Below are 25,483 nucleotides of genomic sequence, written 5' to 3' on the forward strand. Positions count from 1 at the left end.
GGAGAAAAAAAATAATTGAACAGGACAAACAACTCAATATCAGAGATCTCTTGTCCTGAATTGGGAACGGACGCTTATCTAAATACATTGTTTTATCATTAAAATTAATGATCATTTCCAATATATATACATAAATCATCCACTATATGATGCATGAACCAAATATTTCATAATAGCCAAAAATGAACTCAAGTTAATCTGACTTCAAAGTATTATCAAATTTAAAAACTCTAATCAAAAACACACCGTTAGTTTATCGTAGTAAAGGGATTTGGTTAAGGTCATGAAATGCATCTACATATCGAGAGTGAACTGTGTGTCATATACGTAGGGGGAACGGTGACATTGGATTCACAACTCAGTGTCAGACTTATCTTGTTCCGATTTTAGGATTCTTAAACATGATCTTCTTTAGATAATTTACCATGTTAAATAAAATAAACCTTTTTTCTTAAAAAATTTGAAATTCCATCATGAATGATGATAAATTTCGAATTTTCTGTTTAATAAACTCAATATAGGAGTCTTTACCAATGATCCTTTTTTGAGCAAAAAAATTGTCTACCATAATTTTTTCCCTATTATCACTTCGAATTCATTACTGTGCTTTTTTTTTTTTTTTTTTGCATATGTACTATAAACACAATGTATTTAGTATTCATATAGTGTAAAAAATATATTTTGGAAAATAAACTTAGTACAGTGTTAATTACTTTTTCTCTTAATCGTGTATAGATAATTGTATTTTAGTAAATATGAAAATCTGTTCAACTTATATTATTATTCAGTGTATTTACACCCACAAGTATGATTCTTTCTATTTCTTTCAGAAATGAATTGTATTTCATAGCTTTCTAATAACTGACAGGACTGAAATCTACACGTCCCGTTTATTGACTGGACGAAACTTTCAGCATCGTTGCAAAAATACCGGACTGCACGAAATAATCATGATGATGTTAGACTCAAATTCCCATAGAAGACGATTCGGAAGTTTCTTTTATCTAACGTACTGATGTACATTAGCAGTAGCTTAGTTAAATTGGCTTACTTTTTACGATCAGTTTATCAATTTGTATAAAGAAAGATAAAGATATAAACAATAAAATGTTTTCTTTGATGATTTATGTGAGTTATGAAAGTAGCTATAATTGCAATAAAAATAACTTAACACCATAACGCAAGTTATTTATTTTTCACAAAAGAAAGCATTTTATTGTTTAAACATCGCTAAGTGAGTCATCTTTGTAACCAAATTTTATGAATATATTAATGGATTAAAAAATGAAATAAAACACATTTAATTTTTTTTTTTTGATTTATTTTATGTTTCTGTCCAATCTGTCCTTGTAATGTCAAGAAATAAGTACATGAAAACAAACGGGAATGAGTGAACCACGCACAGACATTTCACCCTGGCCATGTGACAATCATGTGACCAAAGATATTAATGAATAAAAGAGGGTTGGTTTTTAGATAAAAACGTAGAATTTGTTCCACAAGTACTCTAGGAGTAACTATGATATTGATAAATAATACTTCTTTGTTTTTCTTAATTTTAAATGTGTATTTTTTTCAATGTGAGAAAATTCACTTGGAGAAAATATCTTCCCTGTATATTCCTTCTTCGTACACATCGACTGGGTCGCCGGTTTATTCTTTAGAAGGGGGAGCTGCCGAGCAGTCGGCGTACGATGCTAAGGAAAAACTTGTATACATCGTTGGTAAGTTGCTTTAGCCAACTATGAAAGGTTAATGTCGGTATGGTATCCTAAATGTGCTTTACTGTAAATACTGAATACTCTAGATTAGATCGGATATAATTTTGGTCAAATTGAGATATCAAATTAAATAAAAAGTGAGATTATCATTGCACTCTTGGGACATTACAAATGTATTCATGTTTGTTTAGTATAAGGCCTAAATATGACATTGATGCTTTAATTATATGACGGCATCTAAAGAACTGCGAACGCTAACGCCCGTTTCCCGCCTACATTTTACATCCAAATATTTCGGAATTTCTGTCACATATTCAAAAACTGTTTTCTACTAAAAAGTATAATCAATTTATATCAAAATAAAATTTGTAATCAAATCAATTATCTTTAAACAGAAGTTTTGCTAACGCGGGGTCTTAAATTTTTTTTATTGAAATCGATCTCTATGAGTGAGGAAAATATTTTTTAGCGGCCAATATGTGCATAAAAACTTAATAATAACATATTTACGATATATATTAAAGTAAAATTTCATTTTAATTCATATCTGTTAATTATTTTTCGAAAATTTACAAAGCAAAATTCTTTTTTTGGAATGTATTTCGGCCTGTAGACATATGTCCCCCCCCCCCCCCCGTGAAACAACAAACCCTTTGGTAAAAATACGCTAAATAGCAATAATTAAATCCCCTCAAAAGGAATTTTTGTTTCACGGGGAGGGGGATGTTTTAAAAAACATTTCGTTTTCCGTTATTTTCTATTATGAAATAAGCTATTTTAACCTAAAATACAAAGTTATCTCACTTTGTTTGACCAAATCATTTATATTTCACGAAAATATACATAAATGTTTACATTATAATAAAAAATAACTTTGATTAGACAACTTTCAAAAAAATGACTTTTAGTTAGGCGGCTGGACAATGCTATCGTTCGCAGTCCTTTGTTTTATCAATCAACGTGGAAACAGTTTTTATACATGTTCAAGTCGTCTATTATATTCATTTTTATTCAAGGTTTAATTAAGGGTCTTCCTCCTTGATTGTCTCGTACCATCATTCTTCCTTCAGTTTATTATTAAGAAACTTATGGCCTTCACTAGACATAAGACTTGTTTTAAGATCGTTGTCATTCCCTTTTTATAACTGTATTGTTTGTTTATCAACAAGAATATCCTTATTTGTTTCAATTGCAAAATCATAAATTAGAGAACGAGTTAGGAAATTAAGCATGTCACTGTATGAAATATACTTTGCGATTTGATGCTGTTTTATTTAATGAATTTCATTGATACATTTTGATTTTATTGACACTAGTCAAAATAAGCTTTGCATTATTGATGACACGTCCTGGTTACTAATTGGTATTGTTATACTTTCATGTTAAATACTGAAATCTGATTGGTTAAGACGCAGTTAATAATATTTACTATTACCCTCAGCGTTAGCAACGCACTTGGCAACGGGTAACATTAAAAAATGTTACATGCGCGAAAATTATGCGCGTAAGGTTCGCTGTAGAATTCACGTTATTCCTATATAAAAGCAGTAAAATTTTCTTAAAAATTTTAAAAAAGACATTCAGTATAACAAAATAAATAGTGCCTGTTTGGGAGGATAACAGTTGAAATTGACACCCCTCGAAAACCATTGTCAACCTCCGCTTCGCGTCGGTTGACAATGGTTTTCTCGGGGTGTCAATTTCAACTGTTACCCTCCCAAACAGGCACTATTTATATAATATTCGGATTATATCAAATTGCAACAAAAATGTCAAGAATAACAATTATATAACTGTATATTCAAAGACTTTTTAAAGTCTGATTTATATTATAAATTCTGTCACCTCCCTTTTGGATCAACCTTGTGTAATATTATTCGCTTCAAATGTCAAATGTAGACAAAACCATTTTTATAGAAAATTGTGTGATTTTTGATAAAATGACATATTGATATTTTACATGCACAGGGGCAGCTAAGATTAACGTTATCGACATATCCCAAGTTGATAACCCTAGAATTGTGTTCCACGAATACATGGGCGACTTTGACCCGACAGACGTGGAATTCTGTGGAGACCATGTCTTTGTTTCGCTAGACAATAATCAAGACAGGGAGAAAGGGAGACTTGTGGTTTTCAAAAAATATGACACAAAGGCTAATACCATGGAATCTGTTCTTAATATTACAGGTAGGATTCATTTGTTGGGAATTTTTACAGGTCTCATTTTTTATACTTAATAGCAATTTTCAGAATTTCTTTTTGAAGGATTTTACAGCGTAAAAAAATTTAATTATGTATTTTCTTTCTTTTTTTCTTGTTCAGTTGGTCCTCTTCCTGACATGATTCTACCGACCTCAGACTGTAGGACTGTTTTGATAGCCCTAGAGGCCGAGGCGTTTGCACGGAATGGTACTTTGGTCGACCCTGAAGGTGGTGTGGGTCTTCTCAAGTTCCAAAGTACAAATATCTCAACTACTAGCTACTCGTACAAACGACTAAATTTTCACAACTTTGACAATAGGTATGCAACGAAAAAGACATTGCGTAAAAAGACTTTGATTCGAAAGCTTGTATATTTTTGGTATTATTGCTTATTTTTTATAATCGTACCACGAATACAGAGTAGCTACAATTGGGGTTTGCTCTATCCATCAAACAAATGTGCTTTAAGAACAAACGGTAGACGACGTTACCATAATATTATATGAATAATCCGAATATCTGATTTTTAATTACTCAACAAGCTTATAACTTGCATCAATTTAAAATTATTCAAATCACAAATTATTTGCATTCACCAGAAAAAAGCACAAACCAGATGTAAGAATCACCTATTTTCTTTACATTATAAGATTGTTTTATCATAATTTAATAATTGTAGGTGGAACGAACTTTCTAAATCTGGGGTTCGCTTTGTCAATAAGGGCCACGGCAATACATTTTCGCAGGATGTAGAACCCGAATATATATCTTATAGTACAGATGAAAGAAGAGCATATATTTGTCTTCAGGTACAAAAAATGAATAATCATAAAAACAACTAGAAGTGAATAAGAAACTTACAATTTTGAATTTTTGAATATATTGTGCAAGGCTTTGGGTTTTTCTTGCATAGGAAAACAATGCTATCGCCGTGGTTGATTTACAGACAGAAAACATTACATCCATTCATGGCCTTGGGTTCAAAGACTGGAGCCAGCTACGTATGGATCCCAGTGACAAAGATGGGGGTAAAATTCATAGATTACAAGTATTAGATTCCCTGAGCATTTGTACTATTTTCTTTCGAAAGCAAAACTTTTAGCTCTACAGGTGCTTTTTTCAGACAGAAAATTAAGCGTCAACTGTAGTACATTTATTTGGGTCAATTTTCTTATTGACATGGGACGGTTAATACACTGGCATCGGAAGTAAATTGAAAGGGGGGGGGGGGGGCTAGACTAATCCTCAGAAATTGAGGGAAAAAAAACTAATTTCCAAAATCATGGAAATCCTTATCGGGGGGGGGGGGGGGGGGGGAGTATACCTCTACTTCCCAAACTTACCTACCAAAATTTTTTCCCCCTCCAACTTCTCAATCTTTCAAGGTAAATTTAGCAACAATTATCTTTGCTGCGAGAAAAAGTGTGTGTGGGGGGGGGGGGGGGGGGGGGGGGGGGGGCTGAACCCTCTATGATGCTATAACCCTAATGGTTAGGTCTAACTTGGCTAAGCCCCCCTACCCCCCCCCCCCCCAGCCCCCTCCCCCCGGTTCCGACGCCTATGTAATATGTTAATGTAATAATATACATGCAGGTTACACTTTGTTAATTTTGAACGGCACGCTATTCACGTAACAGATCAATTTCATTTGTACTATTATCTTTATCTTGAAGGAGTTCATTTACAAGGCTGGCCTGTGTACGGAATGTTTCAACCAGATTCAATGCATGTGGTGCACGTTGGTCACGAAGAATACATTATAACAGCAAATGAAGGGGACATCAAGGATTACTCAGAACTTCCGCTTCCTGCAACTGGATTTTCCGAAGGGATACGTGTCCACGATCTTACTCTTTCAGGTACTGTTACATTGTACTTTTTAGAGCAATCAATTTCTTAATTTATTGTGCACCAAGGCAAAAGAATTTCCAATGCAACATTGCATGTGATTTTCTTTTAAGCCAACTCGGAGGTTCTTAGATGGGCAGCTGCCAGAAACATATCAGATATCAAGAAAAATTCGTTATTAGGTAAGATAGACAAACTGATTAGTGTTAATGTATACTGATTGAAGTTTCCAATTCTACTTTCACTGTAAACGTGAAAAATAGTTAGATGTTTGAATATTTTCAGGTAGACTAACAGTCACAACAGAAAATGGAAAGCTTGCAGATGGGACATACGACAAACTGTACACGTTTGGTGGTCGAAGCTTCTCTGTTATAAGAACAGACACGATGACGCGTGTTTACGATAGCGGAAGTGACATCGAGGACACCCATGGGCGATTGCGACCCGAAATATTCAATGCTGACATTAAGATTAACCATATCATTCACGAAACTGCAGACCATCGTTCAGATAACAAGGCACTTGTTGTTACAGAGATTTATAACTACAGAATAATTCTTCATATTTTACATAAATCCGTATATAACTCTTTAAACGATTATAGACCTATTTTTTGCGCAACGCAAATCCATGTATACACATTGTTGCTGGAGAAGTTTTGCCAATAACTCTAAGCCATCGAAACATTTATTTAAGCTTTGTTGACATTAAACTATTCCTTTTTTCAGGGTCCAGAGACAGAGAGCTCAGCTGTCATTCATGACGGAAACAAAGTAGTAGTTTTCATCGGAAACGAAAGACCTGGCTCTATCAGCATATACTCATTTCATGGAGACATGACTAGAGCCACGTTTGAAAGTATTTATTGGGATATTCCCAACGCAGCAGAAACTTGGCAACAATCCTTTGATCAAAGATCTATTACTGCCATTGATCCAGAGGACATAAGGTATTCTGTCAAGGATGTTTGGTTTAGTAAACTTGGTTTAGAGATATACAAATGCATACTATGTGGCATTTAAATTGTTATACCCACGCAAACAAATTTGGGGGTATATAGGAATCATCTTGTCCATCCATCTGACTGTCCGTCTGTCTGTACAAAATTCGCATTCAGTCCATATCTTTTTAACGAAAAATACTGAAAATTCTTACTTCACATAAACATTGCTTATGACCTGAATCTGTGTCATGACCTTGACCCAAGGTCATTTGGGCATGGTCAAGGTCACTGGCGGGAAGAATGCATAATTCGTGTCTGGTCCATATCTTTTTCATGAGAAAACATTGGAAGATTCTACTTCACACAAACATTGCTTATGACCTGAGGGTGTGCCATGACCTTGACCCAAGGTCAGTTGGGCAAGCTCAAGATGACTTGCAGTTAAGTGCAAAATTAATGTCCAGTCCATATCTTTTTTATGGAAAAACATTGGAAGTTCTTACTTCAAATAAACATTGTCTATGACTTGAGGGTATGTCATGATCTTCACCTATGATCGGGTGTGCATGTTCAAGGTCATTGTTTAAAAATGCTTTATTCCTGTCTGCGCCCTATCTTGTAATGGAAAGTGATTAGATGGTAAACTTTGACACAAAGATTGCTTGTGACATGTAAATATGTCCTGACTTGAGCTTTGGACATTTGTGCTAGTTCAATGTAACTATAAGAAAAGGAAGCCTTCTCTATTTTCTAATAGATAATACTTCAATTTTCACATTTTCTTAGCAGGTGTATCATTTTTGAGCTTGCAAAGTACCTCTAGTTTGTTTTTTAGATTCGTGGCGGCACAGGACAGTCCAAATGGTCAGCCATTATTGATTGTAGCTGGGGCAGTTAGTGGGACACTTACCCTGCTAAGAGTCAATGGACTGCACCATACTGGTAACTAATGCACTCACATAGTCTGATAAGTGTAAGCTCGGTATTTAATCATTCAAAATAATTCTTTTGATATTTTGATTCCGATATCAGTTTATAATTAGCACAAAACTGTCCCCGATACTAGATTTTTCTATCGTGTAAAAATTGTGCACTTATTACTATAGAAAAAACATCAGACTGTAAGCGGGTGATTTGTGCTTTTGATTTAAAATGCATCTCTTTTGATACAAGTTTTCTAAAATATTTATTGTAGCACCATTGTCAAGTGTTGTAGGATAAACAGATCAATCACATCAAAAAATGGTACGTTCATGATATAAAATGCAGCCAGCATTAGAATGGCTAAATCGGATGGCAACGTCTAGAAATGTACATTTTAAACGTTAAAAAAATGTAAATGGTATTGACAGTTTTCATTGGTCACCATATATTGATTTAAGTTTTATTGCACTGCCAATTTAAAACAGTTTTATATATTTTTAGCAGATGCGGACATCGCTTGAATACACTTTTACGGTTATTCCAAACGATCATTTTCTCCTTTTCAAACTAAACATGTATGGTGTGATGGATTATTCGAATGTTATCAACTGGCTCATCAACGGCAAAATCACGTCTAGTTCCAACATTCTGACGAAGAATAATGAACAAATTAAATGTCTATTTATTGTTATTTTAATGTAACATTATCATTTAGATTAGTTAGTGATAAATTGTATGATTTGTATTGATCCTTTTGATAAAAACAATTAAAACAATGAAATAAAACTGAATTCATTGATTTTTGTAACTTGTTTGTTTATGGGGTGTTTTTTTTTTTGGGGGGGGGGGGGGGGGGTTTGGTTTTTTTTGTTTGTTTTTTTTTTTGGTTTTTTTTCTTCTTTTTGTCTTTTGGGTTTTTTTTTGTTGGTTATTTTAGTTGTTTTTTGTTGTTGTTATATTTGTTTTGGTTTTTTTTTTTTTTTGGGGGGGGGGGGGGCTTACTTTTTTTCATTAATACTAAAAGACTGTCATATACACAATTACATTAAAGAATTGTTCGCACAGAGTATAACTTAAAGGATAGAGAGAAAAATTAGAAAGAAAGAAATGAAAGAAAACAGAAAAAGCATGTTATATTCAAACTTGTACGATAGATTTCCGTCTTAGATGAAATTATACTTATTTCCTTAATTAAATTAATTTGAGAACTTACTGGTAAAGATGCAATGTTTTACTATAAGTACTAATAATTTTTCTATCTTGTGTAAAACTTCATTAAGAGTTTGTTTTCCAAAGAGAATTGACTGTCTATGAAAACGAACACATCTATCCAGTTTTATTCATTCAGTCGTTCTTTAACTTCATATCAAACATCCTTAACAAGTAGACATTAAACATAAAAAATGAGTTATATCCAAATCACGATGTAGTATCGATATCTATATCAACGATATCTTATCGATATCATTTCACCATTGTCAAACATCTTTCCAATTAATTAAAACGTTATTTCCAACAATGTTATTTTACATTCTTTTCGATTTCGACAAAATCTTATCGATATCGACAAAATCGTATCGATATCGATTTGCATGTGTCAACAACTGTAGTTATTAAGTCATTTAACATTTTTAAAAGGAATCTTTAAGTATATTGATATTCCTGACAATTTTGATATCGTATCAAATTTGATTTGCCAATGCCAATAACTGTAGATGTTAATCCATCTATACTTTATGTTAATATCGTATCGATTCACTCATCATCGTGAAACTCCATAATTATTTTGCATTAAAGTTATATTTTGGGCGTTGTCTTACCTTGATTTCCTCGATATCGTAATATTGTGTAGGATATCTTTGATATCGACATCATAAATGTAACGCAATCTATTCCAGGTTCGATATCGATACTGTCGATATTATATGTACAGTATCGTCGAAACAGACATAAATGTAATGCAACTTCTCATGTTTGATATCGATGTCAATACCATTATTTTGTTTACTATCAGTCGTTATCGACATCATAGTTGGTTTTGGATATGGAAGAACAAAAAGACTGAAAAGTCTCAAAATCCTTCTTTCAAAATATGCTTTTTGGAGATTAAACCGTTTAATTCTATACAGATAGCAGTTACTCGAATAAATTCTATGTAGTATTTGAAACTAAAGACACTGTAACTCAGAATCTCGTTTTAAAAAGAAGTTTTATATACTTTTTTCATTCTGTCTCTGAGAAGTCCCCCTATGGCCCTTTCCAATTTGGTATAGATAAAATATTACTTATTTCACAGCGTACATTGTTTATACATATCTTCTCATTTTTTTATTTTTTTTGTTATCATATAGTAGTTAGAATGAAAGGCTGGACCGGTTTTACAATTATTAAAAAACATTCATTTGCAAGTTTCCGTTCATTATAACAATATCTCTCTCTCTCTCTCTCTCTCTCTCTCTCTCTCTCTCTCTCTCTCTCTCTCTCTCTCTCTCTCTCTCTCTCATTAGAAAAACTACTACATGTATAAATTCATATATGGTATTTACTCACAAAATTTGACTTCTTCATTCTTAGACATCTTATTTGGTATTGATAATATTTTCTATTAATTTGAGTTACGTAAAACAATTGTAATTACGTCCGTCAATATTTGTTCACTATATGATTTAAATTGAAAAGAAATGTTACGCAATACGTCAGAGTTAAATGTCATGAGCAATACTTATTTTAAAGGCACTAGGTAACAATGAGGATTCTATAAGTATTCTAAATTCCATGAACATTAAAATTATTATACATTTTCACTTGACATTTTTTTCTTTGATAAATTTAGAACTTAAAGGGTCATTTATATTCAAATATACTGATTTCGTAACTTTCTGTCTAGTGTAAAAATATATAACCCTGTTTAGAACACAATGACCATTTAATATACCAGGTATGTAGAGCAGAACCATAAAAAGCCATCACAAACTGCAGCCAATCACAAAACGACCCTTTACATGCAATCTAATGACATTCAAGGCCATTGAAGAACATAGGTTGCCTTAAGAATAGGTTAACTCCAACATGTTGCGAGAGCTTTTTTATTTTACATTAATGTTGATTTTGAGTTATGTTGAATGTGAAACAATCCATCTAACGAAGATTTCCAGCTTGTACGTTCCATCCTCCTACTCGGGCACAGGGACACCACTGTTTTCTCTAGGCAGTGGCTCAGCCGAGCAGTTGGCTTATGACCCAGGCAGTAAATTTGTCTACGTTGTCGGTAAGTGAAAACTGTATTTTTTCTTTCTTTCTTTGTTTTCTGAGAGCTTTTTGCTTTAAGCTGGTAGTAGAACCTTTTATATCATTTTCTCAAATAAATTAAAATATCCCATTATTTGACAAATGTTGCTAAAAGTACCTGCAAGGCGGATATAAAAGTTAAAAATAATCTGCACAGGTAATATTGTTCAAACTGAATGTGTTTTACAAGATACTTTATGTGCAATTACACATGTCCCCATCTTGTACATAAACGGTTTTCACGTTTGTTCAACAATACATCTCGTGCAATTTCTCTTCTTTTTTCTTTGTTGTTGTTGTAGCTTTTATTGTTTTTTTTTTCCTTTTTGGAGAGGGATGATTTTTATCTTGTAGGGTTCATATGTTACTGTCATAAACCTACCATCCTGAAACTTAAATTTTAACATATATTTTGAATTTAAAAAAAACCAGGATCATCAAAAATTAACGTCATAGACATAAACGATGTTGAAAACCCTCGATTAATCTACCACAAAGTGATTGGGGACTTTGACCCAACTGATGTGGAGTTCTGTGGAGATCACGTCTTTGTCACACTGGACGATAACCAAGACAGAGAAAGGGGCCGGGTTGTTGTGTTCAAAACGTTTGACCCTAAGTACAATACCATGGAGACCGTTCTTGATATTCCAGGTACTGAGCTTAAGTGCTGTTGTTATTATTATAATAAGTAAAAGATAGAAAAATTCCAATTATGAACGTTATATAGTATATAATGTAATGAATAATGTGTTGTAATATTTGTACATTTTGACGTTGTGGTCATATAAATATTGTTAAATTGCTTTATTTCGAAATGTACACGTCATACATGTAGTGTGTAATGCAGAATTTCCCTAAATTGATTCGCACACTGTTTACTTATAAAGTACTTCAATTTTATCCACTTGTTTTTCTTACAATATTAATTCAAGAATCGAAAGGCTAAAACTATTCTTAATTACTTTAACCAATCACTACTTTCTTCTTTCAGTTGGTCCTCTCCCAGATATGCTAAAACCTTCTTCAGACTGTAGAACTATTTTGATAGCTTTAGAGGCAGAGGCATTTGCTAGAAATGGTACTTTGGTCGACCCAGAGGGCGGTGTAGGACTTCTAAAATTCCAGGACAAAAACATTTCTTCCTCCAATTACTCCTATAAAAGGCTTAATTTCACCCTGTATAACGATAGGTAACCTAAGATATCTATTCTATGAATTTTTTCAACTCGCGAACAAAATGCTTAAAATTTGATAGATGATATTTATCGACTTCATGCAAACTGTTCGACCGGGAACAAACAACATTTTTGTCATTGTCATTTTGTCTAAAGTTATCACACTGTTGGTGTAGTTTAAAATTTTACTAAACAGACTGAACTTATCAACATATGCACGCAATACTTATTGATCCATAAAGAGGTGAAGTAGTTTTACACTGTGTACCTGTTAAGATCTAACAAAACGATACTTATGTAATTGATACCGTTGGACACACTGGAATTTTGCAGATGGAATGACTTGTCAAAATCTGGAGTACGGTTTATTTATAAAGAACACAATAACAGATTTTCCCAAGATTTAGAGCCAGAATATATCACATTCAGCAAAGATGAAAAGACGGCATATATTTGTCTTCAGGTAAGAGGTTTTTTGATAAGGATACTCTTACGAACATTTTATTTGACTAACCATGCTTTATGCTACATGCATCCGGTGTACCTGTCAAATATCGAGTTTACATTATGAAGTGATAGAATTATATGTTCTTTTTCTTTCTAATGAATTTTCTTTCATACGTAGTATTTTTTTAAAATCGCCCATTATGAGGTCGAACACATATATCATAACTAATATACTATGCCTTTTTGTTTTGTGTTTGTTTGCGAAAATTATACAAAATGGCGTGAAATACTTTTCAACAAATGCAATTTCAGGAAAATAATGCCATAGCCGTGGTAGACTTGGGAACGGAGAATATTACAGCTATACACGGACTTGGTTTCAAGAACTGGGGAAATTCAAAGCTTGACGCAAGCGATAAAGATGGTGGTAACGAATTCGTTTCTTTTATTTTTAAATTCTGTATCAAATCTGATAATTAAACTTCCACAAAGTGCATTTCTCACTTTTCCAATTACATGCAAGTTGATATTTGGAATAGGGATAAATATCAGACCGCTTCCTGTGTATGGTATGTACCAACCTGATGCAATCCATGTAATAAAAGTGAACGGTGAGGAATACCTTGTTACATCCAACGAAGGAGATAGTAAGGACTACTCGGGCTATGCATTAAATACAGTCGGCTTCTCTGAAGAAATCCGAGCCAAAGATGCATCTTTTTCAGGTACATATTTAATATATGTAACTATATATTTGCCCGATTGCACATTGCGATGCAAGGTCACGCAATCCGTTTTTCATTTAATGAAAACATTTGTAAAATTTGTATTTTTAATTTTTGTGACCTGTTTTTTTTTCCATCATAAGAGAATTTATGCGTAGTTATTCACTTCAGAGGAGTTTTGTATGTGTTTATACTACCATATCTTTGAAATTTCATATTTGTCAGGGAATTCCGAAATAAATAAATGGGTGCTCCAGAACAACATTAGCAATGTCATGGATGATTCAATATTAGGTATTCTTTAAATTTCTGCCTTTTTTTTCGCTCTGTTAAAATGCAAAGATATATTGAAAGACTACAGCATAATTATATTTTGATCCTTAAGGAAGATTGAAGATAACAACGGAAACTGGGAGACTTCCTAACGGATCTTATGACAAATTATACACCTTTGGTGGAAGGGGATTTTCTATTTGGAAATTGGACACAATGTCTTTGGTGTATGACAGTGGAAGTGACGTAGAAGATACCCATTCACAGACAAGGCCTGACCTTTTTAACGCAGACCGAGAAAATAGTGCCAAAATTAAAGATACAATAGACTCCCGATCCGACAATAAGGTACAAAACAGAAAATACAGAGAGAGAGAGAGAGAGAGAGAGAGAGAGAGCATACCCGGTATATATAAAATAATGAACTTATCGCGAAATCTTTACAGCATTTCATGTTTAAGTAATGTTCTTTGTCTTAGTTCCGTGCTATATGAAAACAGGGTCCTGAAAGCGAGAGTCTTGCTATCGGTCATGATGGAGATAAAATCCTCATTTTCGTTGGACACGAACGCCCAGGATCTATAAGTGTGTACTCCGTAAATGGTGACATTTCATCTCCTAAGTTCGAAAGTGTGTTTTGGGATATTCCAAACTCAGAACAAACCTGGACCCAAGCTTTTGAACAAAGAAGTATAAGTAGTATAGACCCAGAAGACATACGGTAATGATTGTGGTTTTTTTTTTTTGTTACATGTATAGCATAATGAAGTACTGGTTCTGTCTTATTGGTATGTAATTTATAGGTATATATCACCCCAGCAAAGTCCAAATGGTCGCCCTCTTCTGTTGGTAGCAGGTTCAGTAAGTGGAACTCTGTCGATTCTGGAGGTCAAAGGAGTCAGTTTTGGTAAATATTAAACTAGAAATTGGTAGTACTTTTTAAAAATTGGTTTTACTTTAAAACATAAGTAGTTATATTTTGTAAATTTGACAATGTTACAACTTTGTCTTGAATTAAAGAACGTGGTACTCTGACAATTAAACAATTTTTGAAAACTAGACTGAATAGTAAAAAAAAACCTTTGATTTTTTTGTTATATTCTTCAGATAGTTCAACCAACGCTGGAACTCACATATATCTCCTAGGTATGATTTTAATTGATCGCGTGTTTTGAAACCTTATTATTCATCTTTAAAAAAAGTTGCAGAACGATATTGTGGCAAATAATTTTTCATTTTGATTTTCAGACAAGAGTCTCATTTATCTGTTGCTAGCAGCATGCTGCCATTTTCTATTTAGGTTATGATGTGTGTGTAAGATTAAATAGATCTGTATGCGATCTCCAATGGAACATATTTATGATTAATAACCAAAACTGATAATAAAGGTTTATCGATAAACTAAGAGTTTCAGTTTTCTTTAATAATTAACACCTTGGACGAATCATATTTTCAAAATATGATTTCAGAATATGTATACCTCTTATATACTTCAGTATTTCAACAGAGCTAATATTTTGCAATTATTGTCCATTTTAACTCACTCTTTAATATAATGTAATAGTTACATGTATATTGTCATGTACTAAGATAGTGAAGTGCTTTTATTTCCTATATACAGGTATGTGTGTGTTTGTATTTAGATACTTATTTTATTATTATAATATGTACGATTGTGAATATGTTTTATATTACTTCATTGCACTTCATGTATATGAACAAATTACTATCGTCTATTCTTTTCAAAAGATTAAAAAAAAGTATATTGAAAATACACTATCTAAAAACCTTTATACGTTGTATCATTATGAATGCTTTAATTTCAAATATTCAGCTATAATGGATTCTGTCCTGGATGGCGTTCTTTCACGTGCAGGTTAATGCATTTATCTACTTTTTTTTCCAATTTGATATTTGACTGTCTATGATTTTCATTTATTTGTACTTATTAAACCGTTTTAACAATAAATTTAACTCTTGTTAATATATTTTTAATGTCTTCTTTTATTTCAAAGTATTCTTGAACACTTGAGAAAAACCTGCATTTACTTTCTAACGACGAGGAATTTACGACGTCGATTGAACTTTCTGAACGTTTCAATTATATTGTTCTTTGCCAATTCAAATAATGTCGTAATTCCATTATATATTGAAGGTTAGGTCAGAAAAGGTGAACCTGTCCATGAGTGAACCATGGGTGACCCACTTTGAAGCCAAGTTGGAAAAGTGTGTTCAAATAGTTCGATCGTGGTTTGCTTCAATTTATGATCTCGTGATAAGTACAGTTGGAAGGGATGATCTCTTTATACATTGCCTTCTTTTCTTTTGAGAACACTGGAGCCATGGACTCACGTTAATTTTGGGGATCAGAATCTTGCCGAATCATTGAATTCAACCCGTTTCTTAATCTTCTGTAAAATCACAATTGTTTCACTAATATTCATGAAAAATTGATGAACTTTTTTTTTTAAATTAAAGTTGATCTGAATGCAAGCTGGTATGAGCACAGGAATCTGAAGTTATATACTTAAGACATGCCTGTATGTAATATGGCTTTGCAGAAAAGTCACTTCAGTTTGAATAACAAACAACTTTTGATACCACCCCCTCTTCCATCTGTGTTATCCATCAATTTATTGGCAGTGAAATTAAAAATCATTTACATACGTGTGTTTGTTAAACGATAAAAAGCGTTTTTCCACGGCGACTTAAAAGTTTGATATTCCTTATTTACGGCTCGAGATACGCATGCCCTCATGATACCCTCTCACGACACAAGCTAGTATATAACAACCATTAGAGTAAATATGTTAAGGCGCAGACATTGCTTGAGCTGAAGTTGTCCTTTATCCTTTTTTTCATGTATTATTTGTTATATTACTTAATAAAAGATCAGGCTGTAATCGCATGTTATTAACATTACATAAGTGTATGTATATAGTGCAAAGGCGTCGGAACGGGGGGGGGAGGCGAAGCCCCCCCCCCCCCCCCCCCACTTTTTTTGCAAAGTTACACCTAACCACCATTAGGCATATAGCATCATGGAGGGTTCAGCCCCCCTCCCCACTTTTTCTCGCAGTATTGAGAAGTTGGAGTAATAGGTACAGTAGCGCCCCCCCCCCCCCCCCCCCCCGGATTAGGATTTTCATGATTTTTGAATTAATTTTTTTTTTTTTTTTTTTTTTTTTTGGCTTGTCAAGATTTCTGAGGATTAGTCTAGCCCCCACTACGCCACTCTAGTGTCTGTCTAACGGAAAAGAGGAGCCCATTGTTAACGTTATGAACATGTTGATAAACGGAAATTCAACATCCCTCTATGAATATGAATTATGAGCACGTGTTTGTGGGGAAAATTAAACAATATGGGTTTGTATACATTTTGGCTAGGAACAGGGGGACGAGTGTATATGCACATATATCTTCGTATGTATAGTTGTCGACATATTCTATTCTATTTTATATATATAACCATCCAATTATGCAGTTCTCAGTTCGTGGACATCAAAGTTATGATACTTTGTCCAGCTCTAAAGAAAGTTCCACGTTAAAGAACAAAGAGCCAGAGGTAAGATATTGGTTGTTTGTATGGATGTAGAGGGCGGGGGTAATATTCTTTAGTGTTCAATATAAAATGAATATCAAACGCCTGTCACGTTAATCCGTACAGTATATTGACTGTCAAGTTGATATTTCCAAATTTTCCAAATAGATTTTTGCCAATTCGCTAACATTTTAGCTCACCTGGGTAGGTGGCGCTCTCCGTATTATATATTGATTCAGGAGGGTTTTTTTGGGGGGGGGGGGGGGGGGGAACTACTGGAAAATTTCAAATTTTACACAAAACATTCATGAGTGAAAGTATTGTTTTATTACAGAAAAAAAAATATTGTTTTTTCAAAAGATTATTTTATTTAAGTTTGTACCAAACATTGGTCAAAAAGGGGCCGCAATTTGGTACGTGTATAAAAAAACCCCCAAAATACCTTTTGAATAATAGTGTATATCTATTCTTTTTTTATGATGCAACCTAGGGACCAAGACACCTATAAGATTACAATTTTCATTTTATTTTTCCATTTTTAATGTCAATACGGTCTGATTAAAACCGCCTCCCCCTTCTCTTTACACTCGTCTGACGTGTCTTAAGAGAAGTGGGTGGTTTTACTCAGACTGATGACCATAATGGTTAACATGGGTATTTTAATTGCTTCATCGTTTGAAAGTCAAAGATACCGAGTTGAGAATTCTTTGTTTTATTAGTAAACAATGTTCGAGGCTTATGTTTTGTATTGGTATATCTTCAAAATTTTAAAATGTTATCTTTTTTTCATTTTAATGTGTAGAATTATTTACTCAAACATTTTGGATAGTTGGTCAAAATTTAAAAGTGAGAAGATAATATACAGGAGTTCGAATTCGTTGTTATGTCAATTTATGTAAAGAAAACTCGTGCCTTGCTTTTGTTACAAATAATGTACTGTAAAAAATTGCCATGTCTTAAACAAAATTATCGTGTAAAACAAGATAAACTAATTTCGCTCGTTCATAAATGATGTTACCGTCAATATAGAGCAAGGTCCCTATTTAGAGGCTTCAATTATTTTTACTGGTATTCCTCTACATAGAGAGACCCGGAACGTTTTACAGTATAGTTCAAAATATATCATAAACATGATCCTTAAGTTTTATGGGAGAGGGACAAACAATGAGTGCCGATATTGATTTAAAATGAAAATCAAAGTACTGAAAGTACGTAGAGGCGCTACGCTTGGTATGTGCATGGACATTACTGTGATGGTGCCAATTGATACGAATTTAAGAAAACAAAATCAGAATCATTACAAATCCCTTTAAGGCTCTGACCGGATGACTTGCGTAATCTGTGGAAGCCCCAGTTAGCACTTAATTAAATGAAAGAAGCTAGTATAAAGATGAATATATATAGACACTTTTAAGATAAATAATGTGTTTGCATGAAATATGAATATAGACATGTTTAATTTTTTTTTTATCTTGTACTGATATATGTATAGTATGGCTATTAAACTTTGATGCTTTAGCGAGCAATTTTGACCCTCATGCATGTTGTGAAAATCACACTATTTTAAATTGTTTCAGTTATTAATTGAAAATCATCATTGATATAATAGTATGAATACATATAATTATTCTGGGGAATAAATGTATTGGAGAATAATTTTAGACAGGAATAGCAGATCAATTTGGTTACATCCTGACAGCGCCAAAAGATTACAGAGCAGAAGCAGTATTAGCAACAATCTTCTGTTTCTTTCCGCTAGGAATAGTAGCCCTAATTTATTCCTACAGGGTAAGTTTTCTAAATGTATTAAGGTTCAATGTTTGATGATGATCTTTTGAAATTAATAAATCAATGCCATTTAAAGTACGTAAAAAAAGGCATCGTAGATTCCTTGTCTTATCAAAAGGATTTTTACCTTACATTTGTTATTACAAAACTCTGACCAAATTCTTAGTAATGACACTTGCTCTAATTTTAAGAAGGGGACTTTATAGAGTCGTCTTTAGTTATATTATTTTGTTCTACAGGTGAAATATCATTACAAGAATAACAGACTGATTGCCGCATACTCATCGTCTAAGGTTGCTCAAGTTCTGAGTATTGTGGCTACCATCATTGGTTTGATTCTTTGGTTTGGTGGAACTATTTTTTACTTGACACAGAGATAATCAACACATGCTATAATGTTCCAAGTTTTGATATTGAAAACAATATAACTTTCTTTTCTCTAATTTATTGCACTTTATTTCATTTTCACTTTATAACTTTTATATGATGCTAGATGTGTATATATGTGTTCATGGAATGATTTGTGTTTTTGAAGTACATACATGTAAATGAAAATATCTATGTTTATGACTTGTATAAAATAAACTACATTTTAAATGAAAACTATTTTAGTATGATTACATGTTTATATGATAAAAGGAAATGTGAGGTGGGTTTTTAACTGTGTTTTTTGGTTTTAAAATATCCCACCTTTACATAACTACATTAACATTAAAAACAGCCCTCATGCAAATAAAAATATCTACAAAGGTACCGTATATCTATAGACAAGTATAATGCTAAATAATGGATTTTCATTCAGGAAAAAAAGGAAAAGGCATACCAAAGTAGATATTTTGGATTTAAAAAAGCATATAAATTTAAACTGTTCTTTGCTGAAAGGTTCTGTATTTATAATGAAAATCACCAAAAACAAGGATGGAAATAGTAACCTGGTTCGCAGTATAAAATATTGTGCATAAATATATATTACACATACCGGACATAATGAACTTGAAAGTCATTTAAAATACACTAAATGTTCCCAAATAAATGCAAATATGTACATTCATTTGCGACATCACAGCATTAGCTATATGTAAGGTCAAAAAACAGATTGTACAAAGTATATTCATGGGTGCTAAGAACTTATTGTTACAGTTTTTATACTTAAAATGACAAGTATCTGACTGATTATTGGTCAGGTATTTCACATTACTGCATGTACACATTCTTCATTTACTTAATATATAGTAATACTAAAATTCAATATATGCACTGTATAAGTATTTATATTTACTGTATCTCTCAAGTAGATTCAACTTTTTTCAGAGGAACATTGACAATTAAACTTTTGATCACATACCGTTTTAAAAAGACTAAAAAGTATATTAGATACAATAATAATATTTCAGGAAAAGGTGGATATAAAGTTGTCTTCCTTTTCACTTTCATTAACATAAACAACAATTTTTCGATTTTCATAAAGAAACCCCCCAAAGTATCTTGTCTCTTTCTTGAAAATTTAATGAATGTTTTTCTTAGATGTAATTTTTCGTAGCATATCCTTTTTCTTTTTTTTTTAATCTCTTCACTGTTAGATGCCTATAAAAACATATTTGGCACTTGGAATTCATTTCTCTCAATGAAGTGTGTTATCTATTATCTTTTGTATATTAATAAGGATACAATCAATGCATATCACAGTTTGGAATTCACATCTATATATCTCAGCAAGTGTAACGAGACTTATCTCCCTTGACGCCATGCTCATCTTTTATAATGGACTGAGACAGAGTTAATCCAAAGATGAAACTTCCCAAAACAATGAAGGCACAAGCACCTGCTAAAATGACCATTAACCTAGTGGTCCAGTGACCTTGTTGCCATACTCTCTTCTGCACTGCTGAAACCACACACATTCCTACAAAAAGCAAGACAAAACAATCTCAAGTCCTATTAAAATTCTATGAAGACAAAGTAATATATTGAAGTACATGCATATGATATTAATGATATTTCGTTTTAAACAAGATAAGTTATATAGAGCTTGATAAACCATTACAATTTTTTATAAGAAGATGCTTTGAAGAATCACACACCAGAAAGGTGAAATTAGGAATATTTATTTTCTCAATTTTTCAAAATGAAGTCATATTTGGTCAAAAATTATTTCAGATTGAGGTATTAGGAAAAAGATGTACAAAATACGCGTGCCATATTTAAAAATAATTTCAATGCTATTGTAGATGCTGAATATTTAGCTGTGTAAGTACCTGGGAAAATAAAAATAAAGATGGCAGCAAACGCTCCTAGAATCTGTATTACAACGCCAATGTTTGGTATAAATACTGCCAGAGCCAGCGTAAGAACAAACCAGATAATGGTGACAGACACTCGGCGCTTGAACTCAGTCTGTTCAATTCTGTCGGGGCTCATCTTGAAAATGTCTGTCCATAGACAGTCAAGAGCAGCTCTGAAAAAAACAAACAGAGTTTTCTAATCAAAGACAGGCAATTTATTTCATTGGATTTATTAAAATTTTTGACCAGGGGTGTTATGGATTTTATATATGAAAGTATTTTGTTCTGATATTGATAATACATACTGTGGTTTCATCATTATTCGTTGAATACCAATTTTCGTGGATTTCGTTGTTAAGTTGATCAATGAAATTTAATGTTCATTGAAGTGCAATTTCTATTAACATTTTGTACTGATAGGGTCATTGGCCACAAATTTACGTATCCTTGAAGTTTTGATTTTCACTTTATCCACGACAATTGATACCCTTGAAAATTAATATAACCACAGTAGTATACAATTGATATTTCTTCAACACACACAATTGCAGCTGTTTATAAGATAACTGTATCCTACCTTCCACAGAAGAGAAGAATAGGATAAGTTGTGTATGTCTTGATGGCAATCAACAAAACTGCTAAGATAACCCATCCATCTGGATCGTATGACAATAAAATATCCGAAGTGATCATATTGCCGAAAGTAAGATATCCAAAAGCTGCTGTCCCTGTGTAGTTTAGGACACACAGAAACATGGCCACTGCCACAGTCTTGGAGAATTCTTTAAGGCATCGATTCTCCATGCATGAATAGATTGGAATGATGCTGACATGGCACTAAAATAAAATGAAAATTTACTGGTGCATGCATTTAAGTGAAAAACTCTGGGAATACGGTAGATCAAATATGGGTTCATGTACTGTACTACATGAATTCATGTTGCAGTTGATTAGAAGCTTTAATGATGAAAAGATGAGAATAAACAGTGCACTGTGGTAATTCAGAAGATTATTGACGTAATTCTTAGTTTTTTTAGAATACCTGATAGGAAAAGCAAATGGTTGGAACGACCAGAAAAACATCCTCCCATTGAAGAGGTCTGATAAAATTCAAAATGCAAGCTCATTGAGATGAATTTTGATAAATATGTGGTAAAATTGAATTACCTTACACAAACATATCTACATGCAAATTTAGCTTTTTACCAGCATTTAAAGCTGCATGGTCCAATTATTTGACTATTACAGTATGAAAATTTTTCAATACAAACCAATTATATAACTGACTGGGAAAACTACTGCAATATCTATTATTATACATATACTTACAATGTAACATAACCATCGTTTAACAAAATTTGATATAAAATTGGATCATGAAGCAGCTTTAAATTTGTCATTCAAGAATTTCAAAGAAGATTGGAGAAATAAATTTATATAGCCATTGACACAGATTATCAAATATAAAGCAGACATGATAATAGTAATTTTTCTTACTTTTCAATAGATCCAAATATTATTAAAGCAAAGAGCTTAATGTCAATGTCGAACATGTTAGAATAAAAGTGCTATAAAGAATTTTTTTTAAATTTAGGATTATTGTTGCTTTAAGTATTGAATACCTACATATGATTCTAATATTGTACATCCCTCTGCTTGGTTTAACAACTCTTAAATCCAAGAATTATGTTTTTTTCATTTAGCTATACCTTTGAAAATATGTATGTAGTAGTCAAATACATGTAACATTTCTTAACTTTTGAAATGAATTTCACATAGAGTTGTTTAACATATACCAGGTGTAGAAACTTATTTAGGAGAAAAACAACAATTTGGAAAATTAGTGTGGTAGGGGTCTCATTTAAACAACCTCAAAGGAGAGATTTTCATTATGAGTGTTCAAATAGTATATACCTGACCGCAATAGCCCCTGGTTCTGGATGAGGTAGAAAATACTTGACTGTGACTAGAGCTACTACATAGAGTATACCAAATACTCCAATAAAGCTGGAAAAAAGATGAAATTATCTTTAACTTTGCTTTAAATAGTGAGAATACTGTTGTTTATTTTTATTTCAAGAGATCTTATTTTCATATGATAACAGCTATGGCAAAAACTTGGAAAAATCTACAATCAAGTCAAAGATTGCATGACGTGTCAAAGTCTGGTTGCATGATAAAGTTATTTCATGAAAATAGGTGATTGCAATCTACAGATCTCTGTTTTCCTTTTATTTTCTTTACATAAATTTATTGGGATTGCATCATGAATACACAAATGTACAAAGAAAATACAGACCTAGCATATTTCAGAAAGTCAATTCTCTTTGGGAAACACAACGGGAGTATGAGGAACACTGAGGAAACACAAATTGTTGTGACGCGGTCCATGTACCAAGGACTGTGCGTGCAGTACCAGTTATGGGCCGCAAACAAGAAGACTGAAATTAAAGTAAAAAACTCATATTCAACGAGAATTTTTGCAATTTTAAAAATTTTCATTTGCAATCTCATTTTCTTAATTAACAATACAATTTTTAAAACTTATAATATTCAATATTTTATTTTTATACCAGAAAATATAATTTCTTATTTTCAATAAAGAAAACATTGTTTGACAGCCTAATGTTATATCACCAAACATCTCAAAAACTTTTGCGGCTGGTATATTTTTGTGGCAATTTCATTACGTGTAAAATAGATCAAAAGCATAATTACACTCCTCCCACTGGTCCCCAATGATGATCAGAAATGTTATGCAAGTTCCAAAACAGTAAGTCATGATTGTAAATGCACACAGCCTCTGGGCATTCTTTCCACAGACAGATTCTACCACATCTTGGTAGGTGAGACTTTTGTTGATATCAGAGCAGTATGCTAGGATCATGATGGCACACACCACGAACACCAGCAAAATCTGAAGACCGAAAGAAATACATGCATTAAAGATTACTCTTTGGTCTGTCCCAAAATATCTATGCAGCCCATTTTCTTTAATCATTCTATACTTGTGAATACCACTGGGTTCAAACGAAGTTCATTCAATAGTATGAAAAAATCTACTGGGATTTTGCATTGCAAAAGAGATAAAATTGAAAAATTGTTCGAGGTATTCCGAGTGACTTCCGAATGGAGAAAAGATGTACATGTAAACATTTCCCATTATGAATTTCTGAAAGAAATCTGTTTTCATTCCATAGAAATTCACAGGAATGAAAACAGATTTCTTTAAGAAATTTATAATGGGAAATGTTTACCTGGTACATCTTTTCTCCGAAAATAATTTTCCCTTTCATTGATTTCAATTGCACTTCTTTCATGCATTTTATGTGTATTTTTTATAAAATAAAAATCATCCAAATGTGCTGCATAAATAAATTTTTTTAAATATATAGTGCCTATAAGTGGACAAAGAATTTGGGGGTTAGTGTGCTATTTTTTGTTTAGCATTGTGCAGATCCAAAGTACATCTTATGAACAAAACCAGTTTGCTGTAAGTTAATTAATGACAAATTTGTCATTTCAAGTGAGCACTCACAGCCTGAATGAGTACTGCAATGAAAACCCCACCCGCTTGTTGATAGGCATCTGGAAAGTTCAGAAGTCCAGCTCCAAGGGCAGCATTTACAACCAGAAATACCGAGGAAAACCATGATGAACCTAAGCAATTACAAATAAAAAAAGATTAAAATACATGAGAATTTTTTTACTTTCTAGTTTGTTATGATTTTGGCACTAATCCCTTCTTAAAGTTTACTTATGCATATCATTATTACATTCGTGATTCCATCATGGATAAATCAAATTCATTAAACCATTCATTATAAATTAACCAGTGTTAATAATTATGGGGTCTAAGAATTTGAATTAATTACAAATAAGGTGAAAACTAGAAGATTTATTTTTCTCTCCTTTAGTATAAGGATATTTAGTGTAAGGAGTACACTAAATATCATTTGATTGCCATTTGTGTCAAAATGTACCTCTTCTGGGTTCACTAATAATAATGATCTCTCTTGTCAGTAAAGGGGAATCCTCGCTTGTGGTACTACGGTCTTGTAGTCTATCGTGGCTTTGAATAGACATTTTAATAGGTTCACCACAAAACACTTTCTTTTGCGTTCCCTATTCCATTGTGCTCCGTCGAGTGATTTTTGTTTTCAAACGATCAGCTGTTCCGCCATTATGATATCATGTGACTGTCTAAAGTGTCTTCGATAAAATCTTTTTTTCCGAAATGAAGTCAGCACAAAGTTAATTAATAAATCACCGATGTCCTTATTTTTATAAAAACATTTTTCACTTTCTAAAAAATTA

At 32.7% G+C, this 25,483-nt stretch overlaps 3 protein-coding genes and 1 long non-coding RNA gene across 6 annotated transcripts; 3 read left to right on the top strand and 1 right to left on the bottom strand.

The window, feature by feature from the left end:
- The first annotated feature begins 1,504 nt into the window (after nucleotides 1-1,504).
- On the top strand, nucleotides 1,505-8,376 carry LOC136273814 (mesenchyme-specific cell surface glycoprotein-like). 2 transcript variants are annotated; one of them, XM_066079390.1, is made up of 12 exons: nucleotides 1,505-1,724; nucleotides 3,690-3,911; nucleotides 4,047-4,245; nucleotides 4,606-4,735; nucleotides 4,840-4,954; nucleotides 5,600-5,785; nucleotides 5,888-5,956; nucleotides 6,060-6,295; nucleotides 6,506-6,726; nucleotides 7,556-7,662; nucleotides 7,916-7,965; nucleotides 8,146-8,376. In XM_066079390.1, the coding sequence occupies exons 1-11, from the start codon at nucleotides 1,520-1,522 to the stop codon at nucleotides 7,939-7,941; spliced, it is 1,716 nt and encodes a 571-aa protein (XP_065935462.1). In that variant the 5' UTR covers nucleotides 1,505-1,519; the 3' UTR covers nucleotides 7,942-7,965; nucleotides 8,146-8,376. The 2 variants fall into 2 exon arrangements, with proteins under 2 accessions (XP_065935462.1, XP_065935461.1); XM_066079389.1 differs by having other exon boundaries at nucleotides 8,149-8,376.
- Nucleotides 8,377-10,638: 2,262 nt separating this feature from the next.
- Nucleotides 10,639-15,539, top strand: LOC105338830 (uncharacterized). Of its 2 annotated transcripts, XM_034480188.2 has the most exons (12): nucleotides 10,641-10,912; nucleotides 11,365-11,586; nucleotides 11,927-12,125; nucleotides 12,444-12,573; nucleotides 12,870-12,984; nucleotides 13,097-13,282; nucleotides 13,508-13,576; nucleotides 13,668-13,903; nucleotides 14,056-14,276; nucleotides 14,359-14,462; nucleotides 14,663-14,701; nucleotides 14,804-15,539. In XM_034480188.2, the coding sequence occupies exons 1-12, from the start codon at nucleotides 10,714-10,716 to the stop codon at nucleotides 14,860-14,862; spliced, it is 1,779 nt and encodes a 592-aa protein (XP_034336079.2). In that variant the 5' UTR covers nucleotides 10,641-10,713; the 3' UTR covers nucleotides 14,863-15,539. The 2 variants fall into 2 exon arrangements, with proteins under 2 accessions (XP_065935463.1, XP_034336079.2); XM_066079391.1 differs by lacking the exon at nucleotides 14,056-14,276 and having other exon boundaries at nucleotides 10,639-10,912.
- A 1,384-nt stretch (nucleotides 15,540-16,923) lies between these two features.
- On the top strand, nucleotides 16,924-19,487 carry LOC136273815 (uncharacterized). The gene is made up of 3 exons (XR_010712071.1): nucleotides 16,924-17,120; nucleotides 18,759-18,884; nucleotides 19,124-19,487. It is a non-coding gene; the product is annotated as an uncharacterized lncRNA (long non-coding RNA).
- A 944-nt stretch (nucleotides 19,488-20,431) lies between these two features.
- On the bottom strand, nucleotides 20,432-25,474 carry LOC105338814 (sodium-coupled neutral amino acid transporter 7). Its single transcript, XM_011444093.4, has 9 exons — nucleotides 25,150-25,474; nucleotides 24,705-24,826; nucleotides 23,885-24,083; nucleotides 23,466-23,607; nucleotides 23,081-23,173; nucleotides 22,209-22,266; nucleotides 21,744-22,003; nucleotides 21,140-21,339; nucleotides 20,432-20,787 (listed from the first exon to the last, which is right to left on the bottom strand). Exons 1-9 carry the CDS (start codon nucleotides 25,250-25,252, stop codon nucleotides 20,594-20,596), a joined length of 1,371 nt encoding a protein of 456 aa, XP_011442395.3. The 5' UTR covers nucleotides 25,253-25,474; the 3' UTR covers nucleotides 20,432-20,593.
- Between the last annotated feature and the right edge of the window lie 9 nt (nucleotides 25,475-25,483).

Source organism: Magallana gigas, chromosome 3, assembly GCF_963853765.1.
Source record: "Magallana gigas chromosome 3, xbMagGiga1.1, whole genome shotgun sequence".
In the NCBI taxonomy this organism is placed as follows: domain Eukaryota; kingdom Metazoa; phylum Mollusca; class Bivalvia; order Ostreida; family Ostreidae; genus Magallana; species Magallana gigas.

What these genes read in the sequence shown, in the direction of transcription:
- LOC136273814 (XM_066079390.1), top strand. Translation starts at nt 1,520, where the DNA reads ATGATATTGATAAATAATACTTCTTTGTTTTTCTTAATTTTAAATGTG. An exon ending in AAAACTTGTATACATCGTTG is followed by an intron (nt 1,725 to 3,689) that starts GTAAGTTGCTTT and finishes TTACATGCACAG; the next exon opens with GGGCAGCTAAGATTAACGTT. An exon ending in GAGCATATATTTGTCTTCAG is followed by an intron (nt 4,736 to 4,839) that starts GTACAAAAAATG and finishes TTTCTTGCATAG; the next exon opens with GAAAACAATGCTATCGCCGT.
- LOC105338830 (XM_034480188.2), top strand. Translation starts at nt 10,714, where the DNA reads ATGTTGCGAGAGCTTTTTTATTTTACATTAATGTTGATTTTGAGTTAT. An exon ending in TTCACCCTGTATAACGATAG is followed by an intron (nt 12,126 to 12,443) that starts GTAACCTAAGAT and finishes GGAATTTTGCAG; the next exon opens with ATGGAATGACTTGTCAAAAT. An exon ending in CGCAAGCGATAAAGATGGTG is followed by an intron (nt 12,985 to 13,096) that starts GTAACGAATTCG and finishes TATTTGGAATAG; the next exon opens with GGATAAATATCAGACCGCTT.
- LOC105338814 (XM_011444093.4), bottom strand. Translation starts at nt 25,252, where the DNA reads ATGTCTATTCAAAGCCACGATAGACTACAAGACCGTAGTACCACAAGC. An exon ending in TATTAGTGAACCCAGAAGAG is followed by an intron (nt 24,827 to 25,149) that starts GTACATTTTGAC and finishes GTAATTGCTTAG; the next exon opens with GTTCATCATGGTTTTCCTCG. An exon ending in ATTCTTCTCTTCTGTGGAAG is followed by an intron (nt 21,340 to 21,743) that starts GTAGGATACAGT and finishes TGTTTTTTTCAG; the next exon opens with AGCTGCTCTTGACTGTCTAT.